This window comes from Paroedura picta, chromosome 1 (genome assembly GCF_049243985.1).
Source record: "Paroedura picta isolate Pp20150507F chromosome 1, Ppicta_v3.0, whole genome shotgun sequence".
NCBI lineage: Eukaryota > Metazoa > Chordata > Lepidosauria > Squamata > Gekkonidae > Paroedura > Paroedura picta.
In genome coordinates, this window is record NC_135369.1 from 66,451,449 (window position 1) to 66,475,297 (window position 23,849).

Genomic DNA, 23,849 nt, shown 5'->3' on the forward strand with positions numbered 1-23,849 from the left:
AAGCTCCTCTATGAGACACAACAAAGTGGTTCATGTAACTCCTTAAAAAGGCCAGCTTTCTTAATATTTCTTGTGAAGAATCAACATCTAATCTTGGGACGGTTAGAGAATGATTGGCTTATGCTATACCTCAGAAACGCACAAAAGTGGTCCACAAGGTCAACTTCAGGACTACGAAACCCCCCTGCCAAGAGATCTGTAATGCCCCCTCCACAAACAGACACATCCACTTTCCTACATACTCACAACAGGCAAGAATCATGCAGAAGTCCAGTGGCACCGTAATGACTAACACCTTGAAATTGACGTGCACACACACATACATGATGTTCTCCCAAACCTGTCAGGCAGCGTGCTACTTTAGTGCCATCATCTTCTTCTGGGCCCAGCCTCTATGCCTACCTCCAGAGAGGAAACTTTAGAAATGCTAAGATGGCCAAGGGGCCTGCTTGAGTTCAACACTTGCACTATCCACCACTATTTCCATTATTACAAGCACAAACAACACAGTGGAAAATTTGGTGTAGTGGTTAGGAGTGCGGACTAATCTGGCGAGCTGGGTTCGATTCTGTACTCCCCCACATGCAGCCAGCTGGGCGACCTTGGGCTTGCCACGGCGTTGATAAAGCTGTTTTGGCCTAGCAGTGATATCGGGCCTCTCTCAGCCCCCCCCCCCCCAGGGTGTCTGTTGTGGGGAGAGGAAAGGGAAAGCGACTATAAGCTGCTTTGAGCCTCCTTCGGGTAGAGAAAAGCGGCATATAAGAACCGACTCTTCTTCTAAACTCAGGGCTAAGCTACCCAGACCTCGTGGAATCAAGTATGAATGCTGTGGTTGGCTGACATTCTGCAAGTGCTACAACAAGGGGATTCATTCCTCTCCCATTTAGTCCCAACTGACTAGGAGGAGGGGTAGCTTCAAATGTTTTCCTCCCTTTCTTCCTGTTACTTTGAAAAATCAAGCTCCCTTTCACTATGCTCTTTACAGAAACTCCACCATCTTAGAAACTAAGTATCCCATCAGATGTGTGCTAAAAAAACCAAACACTATAAAAATGGTTAATCAGATGAAATTTGGCTACATTTATGTATTATTTGAAATGAGTAGGTCTATATTTACAGAGAGTGCTCTATGTGTGTGCATGTTAATATATGGGGATTTCAATGGCAAAGTAGGAAATCAACAAGAACCGGGCACCTGTGGAAGGTTTGGACTAGATGAGCGAAATGAAGCTGGTGACAGACTTATCTAGTTCTGTCAAGAAAACAAATTAACTGTCACTAACAACCTCTATGAACAAATGAAACACTGTTTATACACGTGGACATCTCCAGATGACATTGTTCTAAATCTACTGCTATAAATGTCACTGGATGATATTCAAGTTCAAGATCCAGTGTTATGAAAAAGGGAGCAAATAAATTATATGCACTTTATATGACTTATTTAACATATTTTTTCTTAGGTACCTTAGAATCATAGAGTTGGAAGGTACCTCCAGAGTTATCTCCCTGCATAATGCAGGAACTCACAACTACCTGCCTACCCACAGTGACCCCAATTTCATTACCAAATGATCCCGCCCTCCCACCAAAAATCTCCAGAATCCAGCCTGGCCTTCTTTAAAACATTTTAACCTTTCTTTATAAGTATGGTACACTAAATATTTGATCACTTTGGTTGCCTTTTTTGACATATGGGAATTTACATAGTTTCCAAATGTGTCTATATCAGAAATGCATATGGTGGCATTATGATACAGATAAAATAAATAGATAATATAAACTCTATTTTCATCAATCCTGTTTTACATTCTATTTTCATCTGAATCCAATAGGATTTATTTTATTGTAACCATGCAGAGCACAGTGCCCTGTAAAGAAGTTAGAGAGAAAAACAAGAACCATTTGCTGACATATCTAAAGTAATAACTTGAAATGTATCAGAGTTTGAACTATAATTACTTAGGTGATCTAATTCCTACTATTTGGTTCATATGTTTTGCCTCTCCAGACACTGCATTCTTAGGAACCCAAACAGCTCATCATTCTTACTCCACCAAAGCATGAACTGAACTTCATATGAGCAAAGGTAGCATCAAATCTTTGAGGACGTCAACATGACTGACAAGCCCAAGTCACAGTGGGTAGCTGTGTTGGTCTGAAGCAGCAGAACAAATTTTGAGTCCACTGGAACCTTTAAGACCAACAAAGTTTTACTCAAGATATGTGCACTGTATCTGAGGAAGAGTGTGTGCACACAGACGAGAGAGCCAGTTTAGTGTAGTGGTTAGGAGATTGTAAACTGCTTTGAGCCTCCTTCGGGGTAGAGAAAAGCAGCATATAAGAATCAACTCTTCTTCTTACCTTGAACAAAACTTTGTTGGTCTTAAAGGTCCCACTGAATTCAAAAAGCCCAAGTCAAAGGATTTGTAAAAGGCAAGAACCCTGCTTTTAAAAAGCGGAACTATTACTCAAGCAAGCTTAATAAGAAAGATTACAGGTTCTAGCAAAATAAATGTATTTTGAAGATAAGGCAAGTGTAAATAGGATATGAAGAGCAGACGGCTAAAAGCGTTACAAATTTTCTTAAATATACTACAAAAGGAAACTAGTTCAGGAGACAGTGCTTCTCAGGGATGACAAAGGAGTGAACGGATTGGTAAAGGAAGACAGCAAGATGGCAGAGAAACTGAAGGCGGTCTTTGAGCCAGAAGTGTGTGGCAGTTACCCATGCTGAGCTCTGGAAGGATGCTGGGAGAAATGACTCAGACAGAGAAAATGAGATGAAGTTCTTATCATTAATACAATTAGGGTTTGTACATTGAAGCATATAGTTCTGGTATAACAAGATGTATAAAAATATACATCTAAATATTTGAAAACACTGCATGTTAACAGCAGTGTGTTTATGGCTTGCTTCTGTCCTCCTCAAGTTTTAGCAGCAAAATACTTCTATTATAAAGCCTCAAATAGATATGACATTTCCAGCAGCCTAATCAATGCTGTGCCTGTCTATATGTCCTTTGTATTTGCCTCAGTGCATATCAAATACGTTTGGTCACATCAGCAACCAGGTTACTGCCCTAGATAATATAAATCCCATTTATGTTTTTTTCTTTTTCTTAGTAATAGGCTTATTTCTGATTCTTTCACTTCTTTATATTTTTGGAGATTAGTCAGAATTCGGCTCTCTATGAAAATGGAACCACCCAAAGCTCTTTGTCACCATACAAATATTTAGCTCTAGCACTACTGGTTCATATGAAAATATTTTATCTTTACTCTAGAGAGTCATAGTTGAAATCAGGAGTAACCAGAAAGAGCTCTTCAGTATATAAGCTTAGATGTCAGTCTTTGTTTCCTACAAGTTATCAGAATTTGTGACAACCAAAGGCAGGACGCATGCCTACACTCAAGATGCCCAGGCCTTAGTCAGCCAGACTGAGTGACTAGAAAGGCCCTAGCTGGGATATTATAAAGAAGAACACTCGTAAAAATTCAAATATCTGTATCAATTACCATTTTCCTAATTATAAAGCTAGATTGAAAAATTCACACTAAAAACTTTATTTCAGAAAGCAATGCATATGCAAAACCCCCCTTATTGATAAACAAAATTCTTCTATACTATAGATTTCTACAAGTATGATGCTGGGATGCACCACTTAGATACAGTATATTATGTAGAAAAACCTCTATTCTGTCAAACATTTCACATATACATATCTCCCACCATGGCATTACATCTTTAATCATTGTTTTTGCTTGCCACAGTCAAAGATTTAATGAGAAGTGACCAGAAATAAGTTTCCCAGCCCTCCTAATTTGGCTGAAATCCACATTATGCATGACAGCACTGAAGATCCCTGGCAGGCACCTGTCAGAAACCAACATACCATGTCTTAAAAGCTGCACTCAGCTATCCAAGAAGACACTTTTCAAAATGCACAGGGAAAAATGTGATTCGACTAGCCAGACTCAATTGTACTGCCACCCACTGTGGCAAATACACACAGATTCTATTGCAATGGAAACTGTTGTTTTATTATAGGAGATAAGCATCATACATTTTTGGTCTATTGGTTTCCTGCTTATTCTGACAACATCATCTACACATTTAAAGCTGATTCTGTTAATAGCAATGTTATATTAATTATGCAATAAATGAATAAATATTATTTGATATTTCAACAAAATGCCATTTTATTTTATTTTTACTCGTATTGCTGTTGAATTCATTTTATCCCATTTGTGGGTATATTTTTATTTAGGAAACTATAGCTTGAAAACTACTATCCTGCGTCCTGGAAGAAATCTTAGTAAAATTGCTTCTAATTTTATCTACTTACTAATTTTGCAAACTGGGACCTGTGAGAAACTCATGGGGAAATTCCCTCACTACCTCCCCTCCATCTTTTTCCTTTAAAGCTATACACCTTCTCCCTGCCCTTAACCTCAATACTTGATTACTTCCCTCTTGCCTTACCACTATCCGTTTCTCAGTTTGACCCCTTACCAACCCCACTTCTTGTTCTGCCTGCCTGTTCCGCTTTCTCGTCAGTGTTCCATTTGCCTGCCCTCTCCTTGCTATTCTACCCCTTTGCTGCTCTGGATGCCCACACCCCTTTTTGCCATTTTGCTGACCCACTCATCCCTTTCTTGTTGCTTTCCATGACCCCCTCCCCCAGCCCCTTGGCCTACACACCCCTCTTTCATTGCTACAGGCTCCACACAGGTAGGCAACCCTCCTCAACTGCCCATATCATCCCTTCATTTGCCCCATGTCCATCATAGTAGTACAGTCTGTAGACTCTGCAGAGGTACCTGGTGTTTCTGCTTGACCTGCAGTTTCCTCAGACCCAGCCGTACTGGGGAGGGAAGAAGAGAATGGAAAAATAGCAATGTTGCCTCTCCAGTGCTTGACCCAGCTGCTGTTTGCCTCTCAGACTCATAGTGAGCTGTTCCCCCTACCCCCCCCCAAAAAAAAAGGGAGAGAAAAAGAAGCAGTAGCAGCACCAAGAGAGATGCACTATGTATACATGCTTCTGTCCTTCAGATGATTTCACCGCCCACCCCAATATTCCCCTAGTTTTCTGTTTTTTTTGCAGATGAGGGAAGATCCTTCAAGTTTGCAGAAAAATGTATTTAATTATCCATAGATTTAGCAATGTCGAGGCTTAGATATATTGACTGACTGGCTAAAAGCATGTTTTAAGAAATCAAAAAGTGCTGCCAGTCAAGTGTAAATCATATAAATCATATAAATTATATATAAATTATAGGAAAAAAAACATTTGTATCCTGGTGAATTTGCACTTTGTGGTCTATTGCATATGACCATTACACAGACACATTACAGACTATATACCTCCTGGCTCTACTGTTTACATCCCCCCTCATGCTACTTTGTGTATCTATCAAATGAGGATCATGCGTCTGATGAAATGGGTTAGTCAATGAAAACTTCTGCCATAATGAATCTGTAAGTCTTAACATGTCACAAGACTTTCTTTTAAAATGTATCCCTTTTTTGCTAATCACAGTGAAAGGCAAGGCAGGTACCATGTCCACGTGTGCACGTGCTGTTACAGCAACCAGTCAAAACATGGACAAGCTAGTCCACACAGGTTTATTCTGATATGAATAATTACTACAATACAGTTATAGCGCAATATGCTGTGACACGTGGATGTAGCTACAGTCCCTCACCACTGAAAATGTTTATTCCGAATCCAGTGGGTTCTGGGATTTTATCACATATTGCCCACACAATTTCAAACCTGTCTTTTCATCCATACTGTTTAGAAATTTGCTGTGGCATTAAAAAAACAAAACAAAGCTAAGGTTTTAAAGATGCTGAAATACCTTTGTTATACTCATATGGCATTTGGAACGCACATGATTTGGCTCATAGCACACTTAGAACTGAAAATATGATTGATTGGATATGCCTTAGGAAAAATGGTTTATACCAGGCCTCCCCAGGATTTACTGAAGCCTCAAGGGAATTTATAGAGTTGCATAGAGCATAACTGAGAACAGATACTACATTGGAATGTCTCCAATTGTTAAGTATTACATGCACAAACAAACAAGCAAGCTTTATTTACAATATTCCCTCATGAAATTGCAGACTGAGACAGTATGTTCTGTTTACACAGACTTCAATAACTACTTAAGGAAAGAAAAACACAGGACTTTTCCCATGGAAATGAAAATTCAGGGTCTGCTTTACATCTATCCCACAAATATGAACACCATTCTCCCATAATTAGCTATATATTTTATACCCACCACAGTTCACCACATATATACTTCAGTGGGATGGCACACAGCTGTCTCCAAGCATTCCCCTTTCCTGCAAAAACAGCTGTTGTGCAGGAAGAATAATCACAGACAGCCTCTTCTGCTTTTCTTACAGAGCTGTGTCTGAATAGCTTAACTCTGAATTACCTCCATTTCCATCCTCTTATTACTGATACCTTCTCAACTTTCATATGCCTGTTGGGGGCCTCGTCCTTCACATGGTTCTATTTTTACCCACTGTCTATTTGCTATACCTGTACTTTTGATTTTCTCTTCATAATTCCATGTTTATTATATATATCTTAACCACATGCACTATAGGGAAGTGGAGAGCTGTTAGGGATACACTGAAAAATCAGGATATATATGTGATTTTTATGTTGTACCACACAGTTCACACTCTAAAATACTTTGGCCTTTGATAGCTCTAAAAGAGAAGCCCTAATTGTTTCAGAGCATGTTCTTATTTTGGAAAATGACAGTGAGGTAAAGAAACAAACAGGTATCTTTAAACTCCTCTACCTGATATTGCAAGAATGTGCTAAATTTTATGAAAAATTATAGTCTTCTGAAAGTCCAGCCTGAGAACATGTTCATAATATAAACAGCCTCAAATTAATTTAGTATAACATACTTTAGTATAAAGTTTTGTGAAATATAGATACTTAGCAGAATGCAAAACATTTTTTAAAACCCTGAAATCATAACTAACAAATATTCAGGGCTTGCCTCCAGATCTGCTCAAGTTTTACTTTAGGGTATCTTGAGAGTCATTTCTGCTAGGACAGTTAAATCTATATGGGCTCTTGGTGGATTTTACGTTAATATGCACAATTTTAAAAACAAAGAGAAAAATAACCGGTTCCTGGACAATGTAGATGTAGGGAGAGACTAAGAATATATATAGAAGGCAAGACACACGCAAGCAGGGACGTATCTTCACTGGAAACATTGACGTTACGGGAGGGGGAAGGAAAGAACCTCTCTTACCCATCCTCCCAGAAAAAACAAGCAGACAAGTCAGGATGACACGAAATGGTGGATCTCACAGTAAATCTCTGTGCATTGAAGACATCTTCACTGCTTTCCGTTCCCACTGGGAAAGGCATTAAAAAGCCTGAGTTTATGGCCAAGCATGGCTGTTAACCTGTTTGCCTAGGATGAGCACAATGCTTTGCTCCGCATTCAGCAGCTATAGAACAACCCAAAATACCTCAGTTTGTTTGCTCTTGTTCCATTCAAAAACCTTGCAGTCTCCCCCCCTCCCCCCAAGACTCCGGAAGCAAGCAGGAGCCAGGAATTACTTTGGTGAATGCCACACGGGGAATTGACTGTGCTAAAGCCACAGTGCTGGCCTTCTGGATGGTTCATGAGAGGTTCTCATTAACTGTCTCAGATATCTATCCTCAGGCAGTGTAGATGCAGGGAGAGTCCTGGCAAGTCAGGCTGAGAGTGGGCTCTTCCCCTCAACCTTCAGACCCTCCTGCTCCATTACTGCTTGAAGCGCTCTGACAGTGAGCGGCTAATAATGCTGGCCTTCTAAAAGATCAGAGGCCAAGGATATACAGAAGGGCAAAGTGAGAGGAAGAACTGAGAAGAAAGGAGGAGAAAATTGTAACTCCTTGGCTTTTACTAGTAACATCCATAGTTCTGACAATACAGATGTAATAAACAAAGAAAAATAGGCACAGGCTGTACATATTAACATGGAGAAAGAAGATGCGCTTATTTTCCTGGGCCTCTATTACGAGTATGTACATACTTTGATATGTACATGTACTTCAATGCAGTTTCAAGCACAACTCACCTCCCTAGTGTGGACAAACTTAGAATGCAGGCACTGCTATTTGTTTCATACTAAATGTAAATCTGACTTCTAGGTGTGCTCACCATGCATACAGCCATCATGGTACAACATAATATGTGTTTGTAAATAATATATAAAAATCATGGAACTGAAACAACTAGTAAGGAGATCATTAAATCTAGAGACAGGGATAATGGACATCAGGTATTTACCTAAACCACCATTTAAAAGCTTCTTATAGGGAGAACTTGTAATCACTCTGGTAAATTGCTACCCCATCTCTTCGGTCTGCTCTGTCCGATATTTTTGAGGGAGAAGCAACAATGGTTTTCCACGGATCTTTTGACTACTACCCATACAAGTACTCTGGTAAGGCAAGAGAATAACGCCGCACCCAACCAAAACAATAAAAAGAAAGCATGCCTGAACTGGTGTTGCCTCCCATGAAGCAATTTCTTGAACAATTCCCACTGTATATCATCCAGCAACATAATAGCGCTGTTTGTCACTTCCGTGTTTTATAAAACAGTACTATCAACCAAGACAAACAAAAAACAAAACCCCAAAAGTTTAAAATGGCATATTCTACTGACTGTCCAGTAATTATCAATGCAATAATCTGCCAGGCTAACTCAGAGAACAGCCCAATGTGATAGGGAATCAGGTGCATGAGTCTCTTCATATATCTATGAAGGCTTCCTTAGTAGTTGCTGAATAGACTATACTGACCCGATGAACTGATTCAGTATGAGACACCCTCATGTGTATGTTTGTGTCTCCTCCTGATATACTTGTAATAATACCTGTGCTGCTTATAAAATCACAAACCTCAAAATAAGATGAAGTACTTGCTCTCAATTTGTAAGAACCTCATCCCATGACCTGGCCAAAACAGCTTGAGAGTGGCTGCTAAGTCCTATACCAGAGTAACTCAGGGATATGACAGATATGTTATTGGCTAGTCATGCTGGTATGACAGGGTATAAACTGCTACATAGAACTAGGTGTCAGTGGAAGGAGTTTGTTGGCTTTCAAGAGCTCTCCAGCCTCAGATATGTCCTAATTGCTAGTTCACTAAAAACACTGGGGTTTAGTTCAAATCAATCTCACACAGGCCCATAAAAGGGGAAAACAACCTCAACTGTCCCCTCACCTCCTATTCCACCTCAAAACACTGACGGACCTTAGGATGCTGACGACTGCCAAACACACCCTCTCCCCGCCCTATATAACCCCAGTCAAGTCACCCATAGCTCAGATGACAGGCATGTGGTATGGCAATATAGTTTTCTGACCTATGTTGTCCATCTTTCATTATCCAAACTATTTAAAGAAGTGAATCATGCACATAACTGATCAGAAAACAAAATGAAGGCAAGTTACAGTAAAATAATAGTTCTTAGAAAACACATTAACCCCTGTGATCCAGGATCAATGTACAAAACTGTTAATCAGATCTACCAATTAATTAATGTTTTCTGTTCTAATGCAACAAATGACAAAACTTGCACAATGTCAGCCTAAAACCATACCACCTAAATGATTTCCACAAAGCATGAGCCACTTACCTTCACACCTAACTGATGTTTATAACCATCACTTTCCCTTTTCCCCATGAAAAACCACATCAGGTTTGCCACTTAAAGTCAGGTATGCTGAACTGATTTACATAATATCATGCCTTAGGGATCCCAGCATCTATTTGTGTCTTGCAACTTATTTCAACATTTTTGCATTTTTAAATTCATTTTTAAATTCTTCTTAAGGCACGTTTACACACAATTGCATTTGGTTGACAAGTATGTCTTGATTTGCTGTCTCATTTCACTGATATTGTTCCTATTTTTTATCTTAGTTGTTTACTTGAACAGCAACCTTGATTCATTTCATGAAACGAAGTAAAGCAAAGTAGTTACTTTATAACAGATACAGGTTTACCCAATGTAGTAATAAGGTTTGCATTTAACACCAGTGAAGGATAGGATATTAGAAAATAACTAGAATGAACAATTACATAGCTAACTGTTCACCAAGCTTGTGATCCAGCAAGACAGAACAGATGAACTGGCAGTGGAATGAGAGTCTTTGTACACTGACTTCCTATTATCTTTTTCTCCCAGTTACTCTGCATTACAGGCAGAATAGAGGCAGCTTGGTCACAACTAGGGATGGGCATGAACTGCATTTTTGCAGTTCATTTCAGTTCATGGCCAAATCACGAACCAATATGCACTGGGAGTTTGGCTTGTGAACAAAACTGGTTTGTAGCAGTTCATGACACATAGCAGTAAGTAGGGAGCAAAAACAGAGGTTTGCTCCATGAAAAACATCAGGGAACAGAAAACAGGGGTTTCCCCATTAAAAAAGCATCAGGGAGAAAAAAGCAGGGATTTAATTGACCTGGAGCCATTTAAACCCATTTTCTGCTCTTCTCCAATTTTCACAGGAAGCATAAAGCACGTTTTAATGGTCTGGGGTCATTTAAATCCCTGCTTTCTGTACCCAGAGAAAAACAGCTGACTGATGGGGAACAGAAAGCAGGGGTTCACTTCACAAAAAGCAGCAGGGAGAAGAATGACTCTGTGCTACTTAAACCCCTGCTTTCTGCTCCTCACTGCTCAGCTTTTTTTTTTTGTGAATAGCAGAAAACTGGGGTTTAAATGACTCAGAGGCATTTAAAGCCCTACTTTCTCCTTTTTGGGATCTACCTTAAAATTTGTGGAAGTTTGTGGTGGCTCTTCAGTTTGTGATCTTTGGTTTGCAAACCATGAAGTAGCCAAAATTCATTATGAACTTATGTTCATGAGTCAGTTCTTGCCCATCCCTGGTCATAACACCAACATGTCCTTTAAAGAAAATGAGAGAGGGAGGTTGCCCATGCTTAAATTGTTGACATGACAGACAGACAATGTTCTTCCTTTTCCTCTCCATCTTCAGACCAATGAAGCAACCCTGCCTGTAGATACAGAAGTTGCACTAAGAGGAAGAGCGGGGATGAGACAAATGATCATGGATTAGAGATGATGGTGAAGAAGTTGTGATTCTGTGGAAGGGAAGAAGTCTGAACTTGGAGTAAGTGAGAATATGTACAAAAAAGAAATGTAGTCTCTATTCACTAAATCTGGTGGATGCTTAGACATGGATATAAAAGACTGTGAGCAGAGCTCCAATTGAAAAATGGATCATTCTCATCTAACTTTTCCTGCCATAGCCCACTGAACTCTGTAAGATGCTTCTGCTGTGAACTGCAGGTCCTCTTACAAATAACATGAGGTATGACATGGGGAGGGTCTGCAATGGGATGGGGTGAATCTGTAAAACTGGCACTTCCTTGCTGTATGTATAAGAACCCTTTTGCAAGCAGAACAGCATTTTGGATCTAAACCAAAGCAAGTTAAAAATGGCAGCATGTTAAATAGTTACTCCATTACATACAGTCATTTCATTGAAAAATTACTTACTTTGCTCTTTTGGCCATCTCATTGCCATCCCATCGTGGACTGTAGGGGTAGTTTTTCTGTGCCTGGGCGTATAATTCTCCACTACTAGTGAAATGATAGACAGACTGAAATGTTAAAGTTGGCTGGTCTCGAGGAAAATACAGAGGTAGGTCAACTACAAAGAAATAAAAAGATGACATATAAGAGGCTTGCATTCTGATTTCTTTTCAATTATTGTCTATAAATTGACTGCAAGCTCAAACATTAGGAAAAATATGAACCAGAAAAATGTCCTTTCCCAGTATACAGCAATGTTGAAAAGATTTGTTGTAAATTACCTTTCATGGTGTTCTTCCAGAAAGAGACATGCAAAACAAACTAATACTACTTTTTTTTTTTGGAGTAGACCAACATTAGTCATTTAAAATTCAAGAGGTTTTGAACATCCCCCCCCCCCCCAAGAAGTTCATAGCAGGGTGGCAGCATTGCTATAAGAAGGGAATATCTTGAGCCTGGTGTGTAAACTTGTATCTGACTATGCTTATGTGCAGCTGTTATGTTAGGAGGGGGTCAAGCCCATCCTACCATCATTTACATCAACCCCTCTTAAATACTTCAGTATGACCGATTCCGCAAGAACAGTATGGCCCTCGTATAGCAGCGGGACTAATCCCTGCTTCCATATGTTGTTGGTGCCATCCCATCTGCTGACATGGCGTGCTTTAGACCCCTCATTGTCCCAAAGCAAGGGAACACAAATATTTCCACATTCCCTGGTCTGCTGTGGGGGCCAACAGGGCCTACCCGGGTGCAGGACTGTGTGGATGAGGAAGAGCAGGACTTTCTAGGTCTGGCTTCTCCCCCTCCTACAGCATCCTGGAGGGGACAAAAAATGCCCCACTCAGTTCTGTTGTGCTTGGCGATGCTGCAGGGCTGACAAATGCATTGTTAAAAATTTGAACAAAGGTGGGATTGTGTTGTTACACAATGCCACCTTCATGCAAATAACTCCCCTCATCCCTGTGTAGTGGAACCTTTCTGCATTTTGAGATGCAGAAATCCAAGGCAGATGGTGTCTCCCCTGTGGGGACACAGGAAGCAGTGGGGCATGCTCCCCATTGCAACAAATTGGTGGCGGCCTGGAGTACAGCCATCATTGTGGAATTGGTCTACAAGGTATGTACTATTGATCTTGCATGTTGACCCCTTCTTGTTATATTTTAATGTGTGTCATGCTAGTGCTTTACCTTCTGCTGTTTTGTCACCTATGGTGAGTGCTCCTGGTTCCAACTCATATTGCCTGCCATAATGCAATCCTAGAGGATAAGTTCAAGATATCAGTGCATGATGTGCCTGCATAGCATTGCTTGAGCCCACAGGACAGGCCTATGTTAATACAATTATAATTCAGTTAGAGCAATCCAGTGAAGAGTTGGCTCTGCTTTCAAGGGCTCTTTTGGGGCGAGGGCATTTTGCTTTGAATGTATTTCTTCTGGCATGCTTTGAAACCTTTTTTAGTCAACAGAGTCTGTGTACATTCCCTGAGCTTTTAAAGTTTAATTCTCTAAGCTTCCAAATATATAACATTCACCATCAGGAACATTGTGATTAATTATAGTTTCCATTCATTCAAAGAATTCAAATTATTTCATTAGTCTTAGGTCATTCTTTATACACCTGAATGATTGTAAATGGGGGGAGGGGGAGGAAACTGAATCAAAGTCATGATTGGTGGTTAAGAGCACTCATAAATGTTGACTTTGATTTAACAAATAAAACTTCAAAGAAGAATGCCAGAAACCATGTAATGGGTTTAAACTTCAAGTACAACGATATAGGCTAGATATCAGAAAAAAGTTTTTCACAGTCAGAGTAGTTCAGCAGTGGAATAGGCTGCCTAAGGAGGTGGTGAGCGCCCCTCACTGGAAGTCTTCAAGCAAAGGTTGGATACACACTTTTCTTGGATGCTTTAGGATGCTTAGGGCTAATCCTGCGTTGAACAGGGGGTTGGACTAGATGGCCTGTATGGCCCCTTCCAACTCTATGATTCTATGATTCTATGATTCTAACCATTTTCTTAGGAGAAAACTAGACATGACACTGAGAGAACTTTGCAAGGATCTCCTCCTGCTTCACAGTTTTCCAGGCTTAATAACAGCTGTAGGAACAGGAAGCAAATCTGCAGCAAGGAGAGGGTGTCCAGTTATTTAACCTACACTGTAATCATACTCTAGAGCAGGGGTCTTCAAACCCCCAGGCCGCAGCCCGGTACCGGGCCGCTAAGGCCATGGTACTGGGCCGCCAGCGGCCGCGCCTACCTTCCCCCCCCGCAGCAAGAGGGGGGGAAGAGGCAGGCACGGCCGCTGGCACACCAGCGACGCAAACGCGCACACGCGGAGCCGCCGCGCATGCGTGTTTACGCCCCCTGCTGGCGAAAACGCGCACGTGCGGCTGTCCTGCGCATGCACGTTAGCGTCACCTAGTGGCGAAACGAGCATGCGCGGCAACTGCGCATGCACGTTTACGTGCAGCTGCTGTGGCCGGGCCGCCGGCTCTCTTCCACCCTCGGAGACGGTCCCCGACTACAAGAAGGTTGGGGACCGCTACTCTAGAGCAGTGGTGGCAAACCTATGGCACGCATGTCAGAGACAGCACTCAGATCACTCTCTGTGGGCATGTGTGCCATCGCCCGAGCACAGATTTCGCTGAGTTAGTCTACATGAGGTCCGGCTTTCCAGCACCCAGAGGATGGTGAGGACTCTTTCCATATGTTCCCTGGCCCAGGAAATAACTGGTTGGCTTGGGTCACTCAGGTGGGCTGGCATCTGCAAGTCTTGGCGGAATTGGGAAGGCTGCGCTGTATGGAGCACTTAGAGAGCAGATCTGGCCCAGTCCCTCCTGGAGATGCCACACAACGCTGCCCGTCCACATGTCTGCCTAGCCTTGCCACCTCCCCTCATCAGAGCGAAGGTGAAGAAGGAATGGAGGGAAGGGAAAGGTCTGGGAAAAAAGGGGAAGAAAACATAAACAGCCCAACAACAAAGGGGCAAAATGAGGGGAGAGTGGGAAAGGGTCATAGAAGAAGAAGGGGGGGGGGGGACAAAAGAAGAGCAATAAGGACAAAGAAGAGAATTGTCCAAAAAGGGGGGGGGATTAGAAAAGAGGAATCAAAGGGTGTGAAACAACATCTAAGCTCTGCCCCATCGTAAGTATGGGCCTCACTGACCCGTCAAAGAGGGAGGAGAAAGGCATGGGCAGAGAAATCATGATAGAAACTCAAGAGAAGAATCTTTACTTACAGGAGGGAATTTTCCAGAATCAGAGGGAGGGAAGATTCACAAAACAGGAAATAATTAAACAAACAAATCAGGATGAAGAATTATCAAGCTGCCCCTCCCCCCCTGGCCAAGTTCCCTTTTAAGGCGGGAAAAATCTAGTGAAAAACATTAGGGCACGTGGGAAACAGAAGGGAGGAAAAGTACACCCAGAAACATCCAACCCAGCACCCATCTCCAAAAAAATTCACCCTGTGATCAAATCAACTAAATTAAATTGCCCTAATTAATTAATCCAACTGACTGCTGCTCTGATCAATTCAAGTCGATACCTCAACCCTCTGAGCAAGTTAATTCAAATTAAATTACCCGAGCAAATCAATTTGTAAACCCCTCTGATCAACTCAACTGAAATTGGTTATTCCCCAGTCAATCCAAAACGACCACCCTACTTAACTCAATCCCAAACTGATTATCGATTTTAAAAAATCCTCTATTTACATTTGTAATTAGTCTACTGAGCTTGTTTTAGGAAACAAATTTACATTAACTAACACAAGGAGCTTTATAGAATCACAGAGTTGGAAGGGGCCATACAGGCCATCTAGTCCAACCCCCTGCTCAACGCAGGATCAGCCCAGGATCAGCCCATTATACATTTATGGCTGCTGTTATGCTCTATGAAAGAAATTTACAGAAATTATTGAGGCACAATATTTACTTGATTAAACCCTGGATGTTTTCCTGCCTTGGAGCTCAGGACTCAAAGGCACGCATACCATTTATTCTGCTTTAAATTCTTGTATCCAGAAGTTTGATAATAAAAAAGCAAACACTACCACTTTGGAATTATTTGCATGTAGCTACCTGTCGGGGACCCGCTTGCTAACTGAAAAAACAGGGTGCCCCTTTGAAGAAAACGTCACGCCAGGCCTGGTGAACGATACAACAGGAACAAGCTTTATTTCAGCAACGTGGAGTCCGCTGGTATGGAGTAAGAGCTTCCACCGAACTCCAGGTGGAAGCTCCCTTTTATACAAAACCCACCTCCTTAGGCTGTATTGCCCCACCCAGTACTTGCGGAGGGAACATGCTGATACAATCATGACTCATGCACATATGCGAGGTTTTCCGGGGTTCCTGATGGCCCATTTTCCTGGAACAAAGGGCCATCTCCGGGCCCTTGTCAAAAGGTGGAGGGGGACATTGAGGTTCTTTAGCGGCCATTGCCACCTCAACGATCGGGTGGGGCGCCCAGCTGCCGGCTTGCCTATGATCACCATGCCCTACCTCCGTGATCGCGGGCGCCTCTGATGGCGGGGTTCGGTCCGGTTCCCAAGCCACCAAGGACCGAACCACGACATTCTGCCCCCCCAAAGGTCCATTCTCCAACCCCCCGGGACGGCCAGGATACCGCTTGTGGAAACGTTCAGTGAGTCGGGGCGCAAGGACGTCCGCTGCCCAGACCCATTCCCGGTCCCCCAAAGCGAAGTCCTTCCATTCCACGAGGTACTGCAACTTCCCCCTGTGGAGTCTAGAGTCCAGGATATCCGCCACCTCGTGGTGCTCCCCCCCCGGCAGGACCTCGGGCGCTGGCGGGGAAAACACGGGGTGCCAAACGTCACCGTCCGGAGTTTTTTTTAGAAGGCTCACGTGAAAGACGGGATGGATGTGCCGGAGGTTCTTGGGGAGCTTGAGCTTGACCGAAACTTCGTTGATCGGGGCCAAGACCTCGAAAGGCCCCAAAACCCGAGGGCCTAGCTTCTTGCTGGGCAAATTCAACCGTAGGTTCCGGGTGGAAAGGTAAACTCGATCCCCCGGTCGGATCTCCTCAGCTGGTCGTCTCTTCCGGTCGGCGTCCTCTTTCTGCGCTGCCTTGACTTTGTGGAGCTGCTCCTGCAGCGACTTCCAGCAGCTCCCGGCACGCTTCCCCCACTCGCGAAGGTCGGCCGATTCCCGGGCGGGGACCTCTCCAAGCTCCGGGAAGTGTCTCAGGTCTGTCCCGTAGACGACGGCAAAAGGCGACATCTCCGTGCTGCTGTGGTCTGCGTTGTTGTACGCGAACTCGGCCAGGGGGAGCAGGGGCACCCAGGTGTCTTGATGATAGGAACCGAAACACCGCAAGTACTGCTCCAGTACTTGATTAACCCGCTCGGTCTGCCCGTCCGTCTGGGGGTGGTAAGCGGAGCTCAGCCCTTGCTCGATGTCTAACAGGCGCAGGAAAGCTTGCCAGAACCGGGACACGAATTGTGAGCCCCGATCGGAAATCACCTTGTCCGGCAGCCCGTGCAGTCGGAACACGTGATCCAGGAACATCCGAGCCAACTGTGAAGCACTGGGGACACTGGCGCAAGGAATGAAATGGGCCTGTTTGGAAAATAGATCTACCACCACCCAGATCACCGTTTTCCCCTTGCTGGGAGGCAAGTCTGTTATAAAGTCCATGGAGATCACTGACCACGGCCGGGTCGGGACCTCGAGCGGGTGCAGCAGACCTTTCGGCTTGCCAACCCCCGGCTTGCAGGTCAGGCAGACAGGACAACCACTGACGTAAGCTTTTGTGTCCCGCCGCAGACTGGGCCACCAAAACCGCCGCCGGGCCAACTTCCAGGATTTTACGAAACCGAAGTGCCCGGCGGTCTTAGCATCGTGGCAGAGGCTGAGGGCTTCCCGTCGTAGCCCTTCCGGGACGTAGACAGCCTCCCCCCTCCGCCAGAGACCGGAGTCCAAAATCAAAGAGTCCCGGAGCTCAGCCAGCTCCTCGTCTGTCCCGTAGGCTGCCACTAGGCAGTCTCGGAGCGGGGCGGTCGCCGGGTCGGGCTCCCATTCCTCCCTGGCCCGACGCCTAGTGACGACCCCCCGTCCCAGCTGCTCCTCACCAAACACGGACCTGGTGCAGGGAGCGTACCCCTCCCCATAATGCGGCAGACGGGAGAGGGCGTCCGCGAGGAAATTCTCTTTGCCGGGGATGTGACCAAGCTTGAAATTGTACCGCGAAAAGAACTCCGCCCACCTCATCTGCTTGGCGTTCAGGGATCGCGGTTGCCGGAGCGCCTCCAGATTCTTGTGATCTGTCCAGACCTCGAACGGCTCCTCTGTTTCCTCCAGCCAATGCCGCCATTCGGTGAGGGCGAACTTAATCGCAAACGCCTCCTTCTCCCAGGTAGACCAGTTCCGCTCCGTTTCGGCGAATTTTCGTGAGAGGTAGGCCGCCGGCCTCAGCTGTCCCGCCTTGTCTCGCTGCAGGAGAACCGCCCCGGCTGCTGCGTCGCTGGCGTCGACTTGTACCACCATCGGCTGGGTTGGGTCGACGTGCAGTAGTATGGGCTCAGACGCGAAAGCTTGCTTGAGGGCCAGGAACGCTGCCTCCGATTTCTCATTCCAGCCGAGCGCTGCGCTGGGCCGCGTGGCGCGAGGACCTCTCCCCTTGGTACCTAGCAAGTCCGTGAGGGGAGCCACTACGGAGGAGTATCTGGGGATGAAGCCTCTAAAAAAGTTAGCAAACCCCAGGAAGCTTTGTAGCTGTTTCCGGGTGCGGGGCCTTTCCCAGGCCAGCACCGCCTGCACCTTCTCGGGGTCCATAGCTATGCCCTGGGCTGAGATGCGGTAGCCCAAATAGTCCAGGGAGGGACGGTGGAATTCGCACTTAGCCAGCTTCACGTATAGGTGGTTTGCCAGCAGGCGCTTTAACACCTCCCTCACCAGGGTCACGTGCTCTTGGGGATCTTGGCTGTAGATCAGGACGTCATCCAAATAAACAACCACCCCCTGAAACAGAAGGTCCTGCAACACCTCATTAATTAGACTCATGAAAACCCCAGGTGCCCCGCTTAAACCGAACGGCATCACTTTAAATTCGAATTGTCCCAATTGACAGTTAAACGCTGTTTTCCACTCATCCCCCTCCCGGATGCGTACCCGGTAGTACGCCTCCCTTAGGTCCAGCTTAGTGAACAGAGTCCCTTTGCCCAGCCGGGCCAGCAAATCCGGGATCAGCGGGAGGGGGTAAGCGTTCCCCGCTGCGATGGCGTTGAGGCCCCGGTAGTCCTGGCACAGCCGTCGGGACCCATCCTTTTTCCGGACGAACAAGACTGGAGCTCCCATGGGACTGGAAGCGGGCCGGATGAAACCTCGGGCCAGATTTTTACCCAAAAACTCCCGGAGGTCCTTGAGCTCACCCTCACTCATCTTGTAGATGCGCCCTTTGGGTAGTACCGCCCCCTCTGGGATGTTGATAGCGCAGTCCGTGCGGCGGTGTGGGGGTAGCTCGTCCGCTTCCCGCTCGCTGAAAACGGCTGCGAGGTCTCGGTACTCTGGCGGGACCTCGGGCTCTGGTATCTCCTGCTGCGCCGCCGCCGCTCCCCTGGGACGCGCCGCCGTCCTCTTGTGGCTGGAATTCTCGTGGGGGACCCGATGCCGTGCACCCACCGTCAAGTCGAACTTCAGGGTCCCCGCCCGCCAGTCCACCACGGGGTTGTGTTCCTTCAGCCAATCCAGGCCCAACACCGCCCGATATCCCGCTACGGGGACCTGGATCAGCCACCGCAGCTCTTGGTGGTCCCCTATGTGGATGGCGATAGGACCCACCTCCTCCCCGAAAGGTCCCCCCTGAATCGGGCTGCCGTCCATCTGGACGAAAACCAGGGGAACCTTCCGAATGCGCTTCGGTAGCCCCAAAGCCCGGGCTATCTGGGGGTGGACCATGCTGTGGTCGCATCCAGAGTCCAAAAGAGCCTCCCCCACCCAACTTAGTCCGTTCTCCGGGTTCCGGAGCTCTAAAATTACCACGTTCGGAGGTCGCGCCTCATGCTGTAGGGGTTTTCCCTCGCACCGCGGGACCTGCTGCCCGGCGCCGTCTACAGCAGGTCCTGGCCGTTTCCCGTCGCCTGGGCGCTTCCCGGTTCGTTGCGGAGGTCCTCCGCCCGGCGTGCCTGCTGGGGGCGTGTCGCACCTCCCCCCTGGGAGAGCCCGCGGTCCTCCCCCCCTTGCCGTTGGCACGCTGCTGCGAAATGTCCTGACCCCCCGCATTTCAGGCACAGACCTTCCCGGCGTCTCCTTTCCCGCTCGGGGTTCGGGGGTCGTTTGGGGCGAGAGTTGTCGGGGCCCGGTCTCGGCGCCTCGGCTGACCCGCCTTTGGCCTCCCGGGGGGGTGCGGCGGCCCAACCCAGGCTGGCTTCCAGCTTGGCGACCACAAAACACCACCCCTCCAGTGTAGACAGATCTTCTTCCGTCCCCTTGATCACGGCCCATTCCCTGAGCTTCGGGTTAAGGCCCTCCCGGAAGTACTCGATTTGGGTCTCCTCGTTCCAGGAGAACACCTTGCCTGCTTCCCTCCGGAAAATGTCTATATAGTCCATAACCCCCCTAGTACCCTGTCGAAGTCCCTTGATCCGACTCTTTGCCTTGTCCTCAGCCTGGGGGTCCTGGAATCGTCGGCGGAGCGCGACCACGAAGTCCTGCAGGTCCCGAGTTGCCGGGTCGCCGCGCTCGGCCAACCCTAGGTACCACTGACCCGCCTTGCCCTGGAGACACGAGGCCACCCCCCAGACCAAGTCCTCGGAGTCCTCATACCGGTCTCCATACCTCCGGGCATGCGTCAGCGCGTGGAGGAGGAACTGCGGGAGGTCGTCCGGCGTCCCGTCGAAACGCGCCTTAAGCTCTGGGGGGGAACGTTTTGGAGAGTAGTCCGACCCCCTCCGGATCCGGGATTCTCGGCGTCCGCCGTCTCGTCCTGCTCCGCTCCACCGGCTACCAACTTGCCCAACGACGCCGTGCCGCTCCCTGCCTTGCACGTCGCTCCTGCGTTGGTCCGGCTCTCGCCGCCCCGTCGGCTCACCCGCTCCCCCGAGATCCTCTGCTGTCTCGCCTCTCCGCTGGCCGTCTCGCCTACTCGGGACTGAAAACTGCTCCGGGTCGGGGTCCGGGGCCCGCTCACCAGTGCCGGGCTCGTCCTCGTCGCTGGAGACGTCCTCACTCGACGCGATCCCCTCCGCCGTTGTATTACCAGTCCCTCCGGGCCCGGCCCGAGCTTGCTCACGGGCTTCAGCTGCCTGCAGGCGCCTGGCCAAGTCCGCCATGGCCCGCCGCAGGTCCTCTAGGGATTCCTCAGGTCCTACCGGGCGAAGCGCCTGCCTCAGCTGGGTGTCCCAGGTTGGGGCCAACCCCCCAGACCTCGGCGCGCTCCCCGCCGTGCTTGGGAACCCCATGGCCCGGCGCCTTCCCTTGGCCGCCGCTGCCGAGGGTCTCGGGATCCCGGACAGCTGCTCCTGGCCCCCCGATTTTCGGAGGAAATCTCCCGGGGACATTAAACTCATGTTCCCGGGGTTCGTGGGGGTCGAGACCGCCCCGTTGCTTGAAAACGCCATCTCTGGATCCGTCCCGATAAGCGCTCGGATGCGATGCCGACCCTGGAGTTCGGTGGGAAGCTCTTACGATGTCGGGGACCCGCTTGCTAACTGAAAAAACAGGGTGCCCCTTTGAAGAAAACGTCACGCCAGGCCTGGTGAACGATACAACAGGAACAAGCTTTATTTCAGCAACGTGGAGTCCGCTGGTATGGAGTAAGAGCTTCCACCGAACTCCAGGTGGAAGCTCCCTTTTATACAAAACCCACCTCCTTAGGCTGTATTGCCCCACCCAGTACTTGCGGAGGGAACATGCTGATACAATCATGACTCATGCACATATGCGAGGTTTTCCGGGGTTCCTGATGGCCCATTTTCCTGGAACAAAGGGCCATCTCCGGGCCCTTGTCAAAAGGTGGAGGGGGACATTGAGGTTCTTTAGCGGCCATTGCCACCTCAACGATCGGGTGGGGCGCCCAGCTGCCGGCTTGCCTATGATCACCATGCCCTACCTCCGTGATCGCGGGCGCCTCTGATGGCGGGGTTCGGTCCGGTTCCCAAGCCACCAAGGACCGAACCACGACACTACCTTTTAATTTTTTCCCCACTGAATAGAGAGAAAGATGTCAGCTTCAGGTGATGCATTTCACAGATAGTATAACAGCACCGGAACAATTAATTATGTTTTGGGGCAGAAATAAAATGTTGAAAGGAGGTAGAAATATTGAATTCTGAATCCAGTTTTTAAATCAACAAGCTAATGAATGACACCTTTACATCATGTGAGACTATTTATCAGCAAATAAGTAACATGCTTCAAAAACATTATTCTAATGATGAAAAAAATTCAAATGGTTTGTTCTGTGAGGTCAAAGTAAACCACAAAGACTGGGCTTCAAATCTGTTGGGACTGCTTACTTTGTTGTTTCTGCCTTGTAGTTAAATTCCATTTCTGTCACTGTGTTTAAAATCTTTTTTTTAAGTGCCAGCTTTTAAATGAAAGCAAAATGGCTTTGTGCAATTGGTGTAAAATACTAGTTTAAAGGAATGAGGAGAGGATAATAAAATGTTAGTGAAGAAAGTTAACAATATCTGCTGTATGGTTTTCCTTTGTTTTTTGTTTTTACTGAAAAATCCTAAGTTTTCATTATCTTGATTCTGAAAACTTCTGACTTACCAAAAAAGGCAGTAATAGCATTTTCCTCTTATTAACTAAGTGAAAAGCTTTGTTTTAAGAGCAAAGTATATAGTTCTAAAGTCATGTTTAAAAGCACAATAGAGACACGACTGTCACTTCAGAGAAGCTTTCATTTGCTATGATTAGCCTTTCAGCTATTGCAGTATTTCTCCCCCAACAGAAGGAATGTTTTTCAAAAAGAAATAAGAAGGGAAGAAAAAGGCTTCTTCCAGCAAATTAAGAACACACAGGAACGTGGTAAGGATTCAATTATAGTCAGGTTTTTTAAAATCAATACATACATGCAACTAGGGTGATCCTTATCTCTTTTGCCCATGCACCTTTATACCTCTGCCACCTTGCCCAGCTCCTTGGGATCCGAGATTAGGTTTATCTGTCCTAGATGAGTTTCAGGGTTTTTTAGACTGCATCCCCTCTCTGCACAAGTTCATGAACCTTTGTGCTTCCTAAAGACAGGAGCCTGATCTCAGCCTAAACAGTAAGATTAATATAATTGCACATTAAACTGAAAATTATCATGAGGCTTTAAATTTAGACAATGACTACTTTAGAAGTAGATATGTAATTTTGTAAATCAGTGTACATGGTACTTTACAGGGTCACATAAGCAAGGGATACACTAGGCAGTTTATAATCTAAATTTTGACACTGAAGGACCCAAAATGGGAAGAGACGTGAGAAGGGGGAAAGCAGTACACACAGTCATGAGGGAGTACCTGGGTGTTAAGCCCACAGCTCCATAAAAGAGGAAGGTTATAAGGAGTTCTTACTAAATATCAAAGGGGAAGAAAAGCCCATATATAGAGGAACTAAAGCAAATTATCTTGGTAGCAGTGTTAAAGATCACATGACCAAAGTCTAACAAAGGCAATCCAGCCAAAAAGATTGCAGTAATCTAGGTGGCAGATGACCAGAGAATTAATTGGTTGTTGCTGACAAGAAGAGGGAAACTTCACAATATAAATATAACAGATTAGTCAAAAGAGATGCAGAAATCAAAGATAATGTAGAATTCAATCCCAAGGCTGTAGAATCCAATCCCATGGGTAAACACATTTGACAATTACACTAGTAAATCCTGTTCATCAAAATATATTATTGACATGTATAACAGTATTTTGGAAAAGGACAACAAACCTTCTCCCATTGTTACATCCGAAGACACTGGTAGATCTAAATGATCAATAGAACTAATAGATCTAAATGATCAATAGCCTTAATCCTGCTTTTCGGGATATGAGGTGGGACATCATAACACTCTGCAGATGTGGGAACTGGGCTAAATAACATCAGTCACTGCAGATGGCAGGCAATATTCATCCCCTGAATTGGCCTGACCTGGTCTAAATAGTGGGAGCCTGGCCTTTTTCTATTGCAGTCTGCTTACTCCATTCTAGTACCTAGCACAGGCACCTAACCTGATGGACCCTGAATTGAAAAGTGTGCTTCTCTGGGTCTGGGTGTGAAAGCTAATGGATC

At 46.0% G+C, this 23,849-nt stretch overlaps 1 protein-coding gene and 1 long non-coding RNA gene across 6 annotated transcripts in view; one reads left to right on the forward strand and one right to left on the reverse strand.

The window, feature by feature from the left end:
* LOC143839533 (uncharacterized) overlaps positions 1-23,849 on the forward strand; it is a 179,227-nt gene that overhangs the window by 82,121 nt on the left and 73,257 nt on the right. Inside the window, exon 2 of the long non-coding RNA XR_013231752.1 lies at positions 11,051-11,185. This is a non-coding gene — a long non-coding RNA (uncharacterized LOC143839533). The remainder of the gene's footprint in view (positions 1-11,050; positions 11,186-23,849) is intronic.
* Positions 1-23,849, reverse strand: part of BABAM2 (BRISC and BRCA1 A complex member 2) — a 201,928-nt gene that overhangs the window by 14,868 nt on the left and 163,211 nt on the right. For 4 of the 5 annotated variants that reach the window (XM_077341574.1, XM_077341539.1, XM_077341548.1 and 1 more), the window contains one exon: positions 11,575-11,728. The exons of the other annotated variant lie outside the window; for it this stretch is intronic. In XM_077341574.1, the coding sequence (XP_077197689.1) occupies positions 11,575-11,728 (154 nt within the window). The remainder of the gene's footprint in view (positions 1-11,574; positions 11,729-23,849) is intronic. 5 annotated transcript variants of the gene reach the window in all.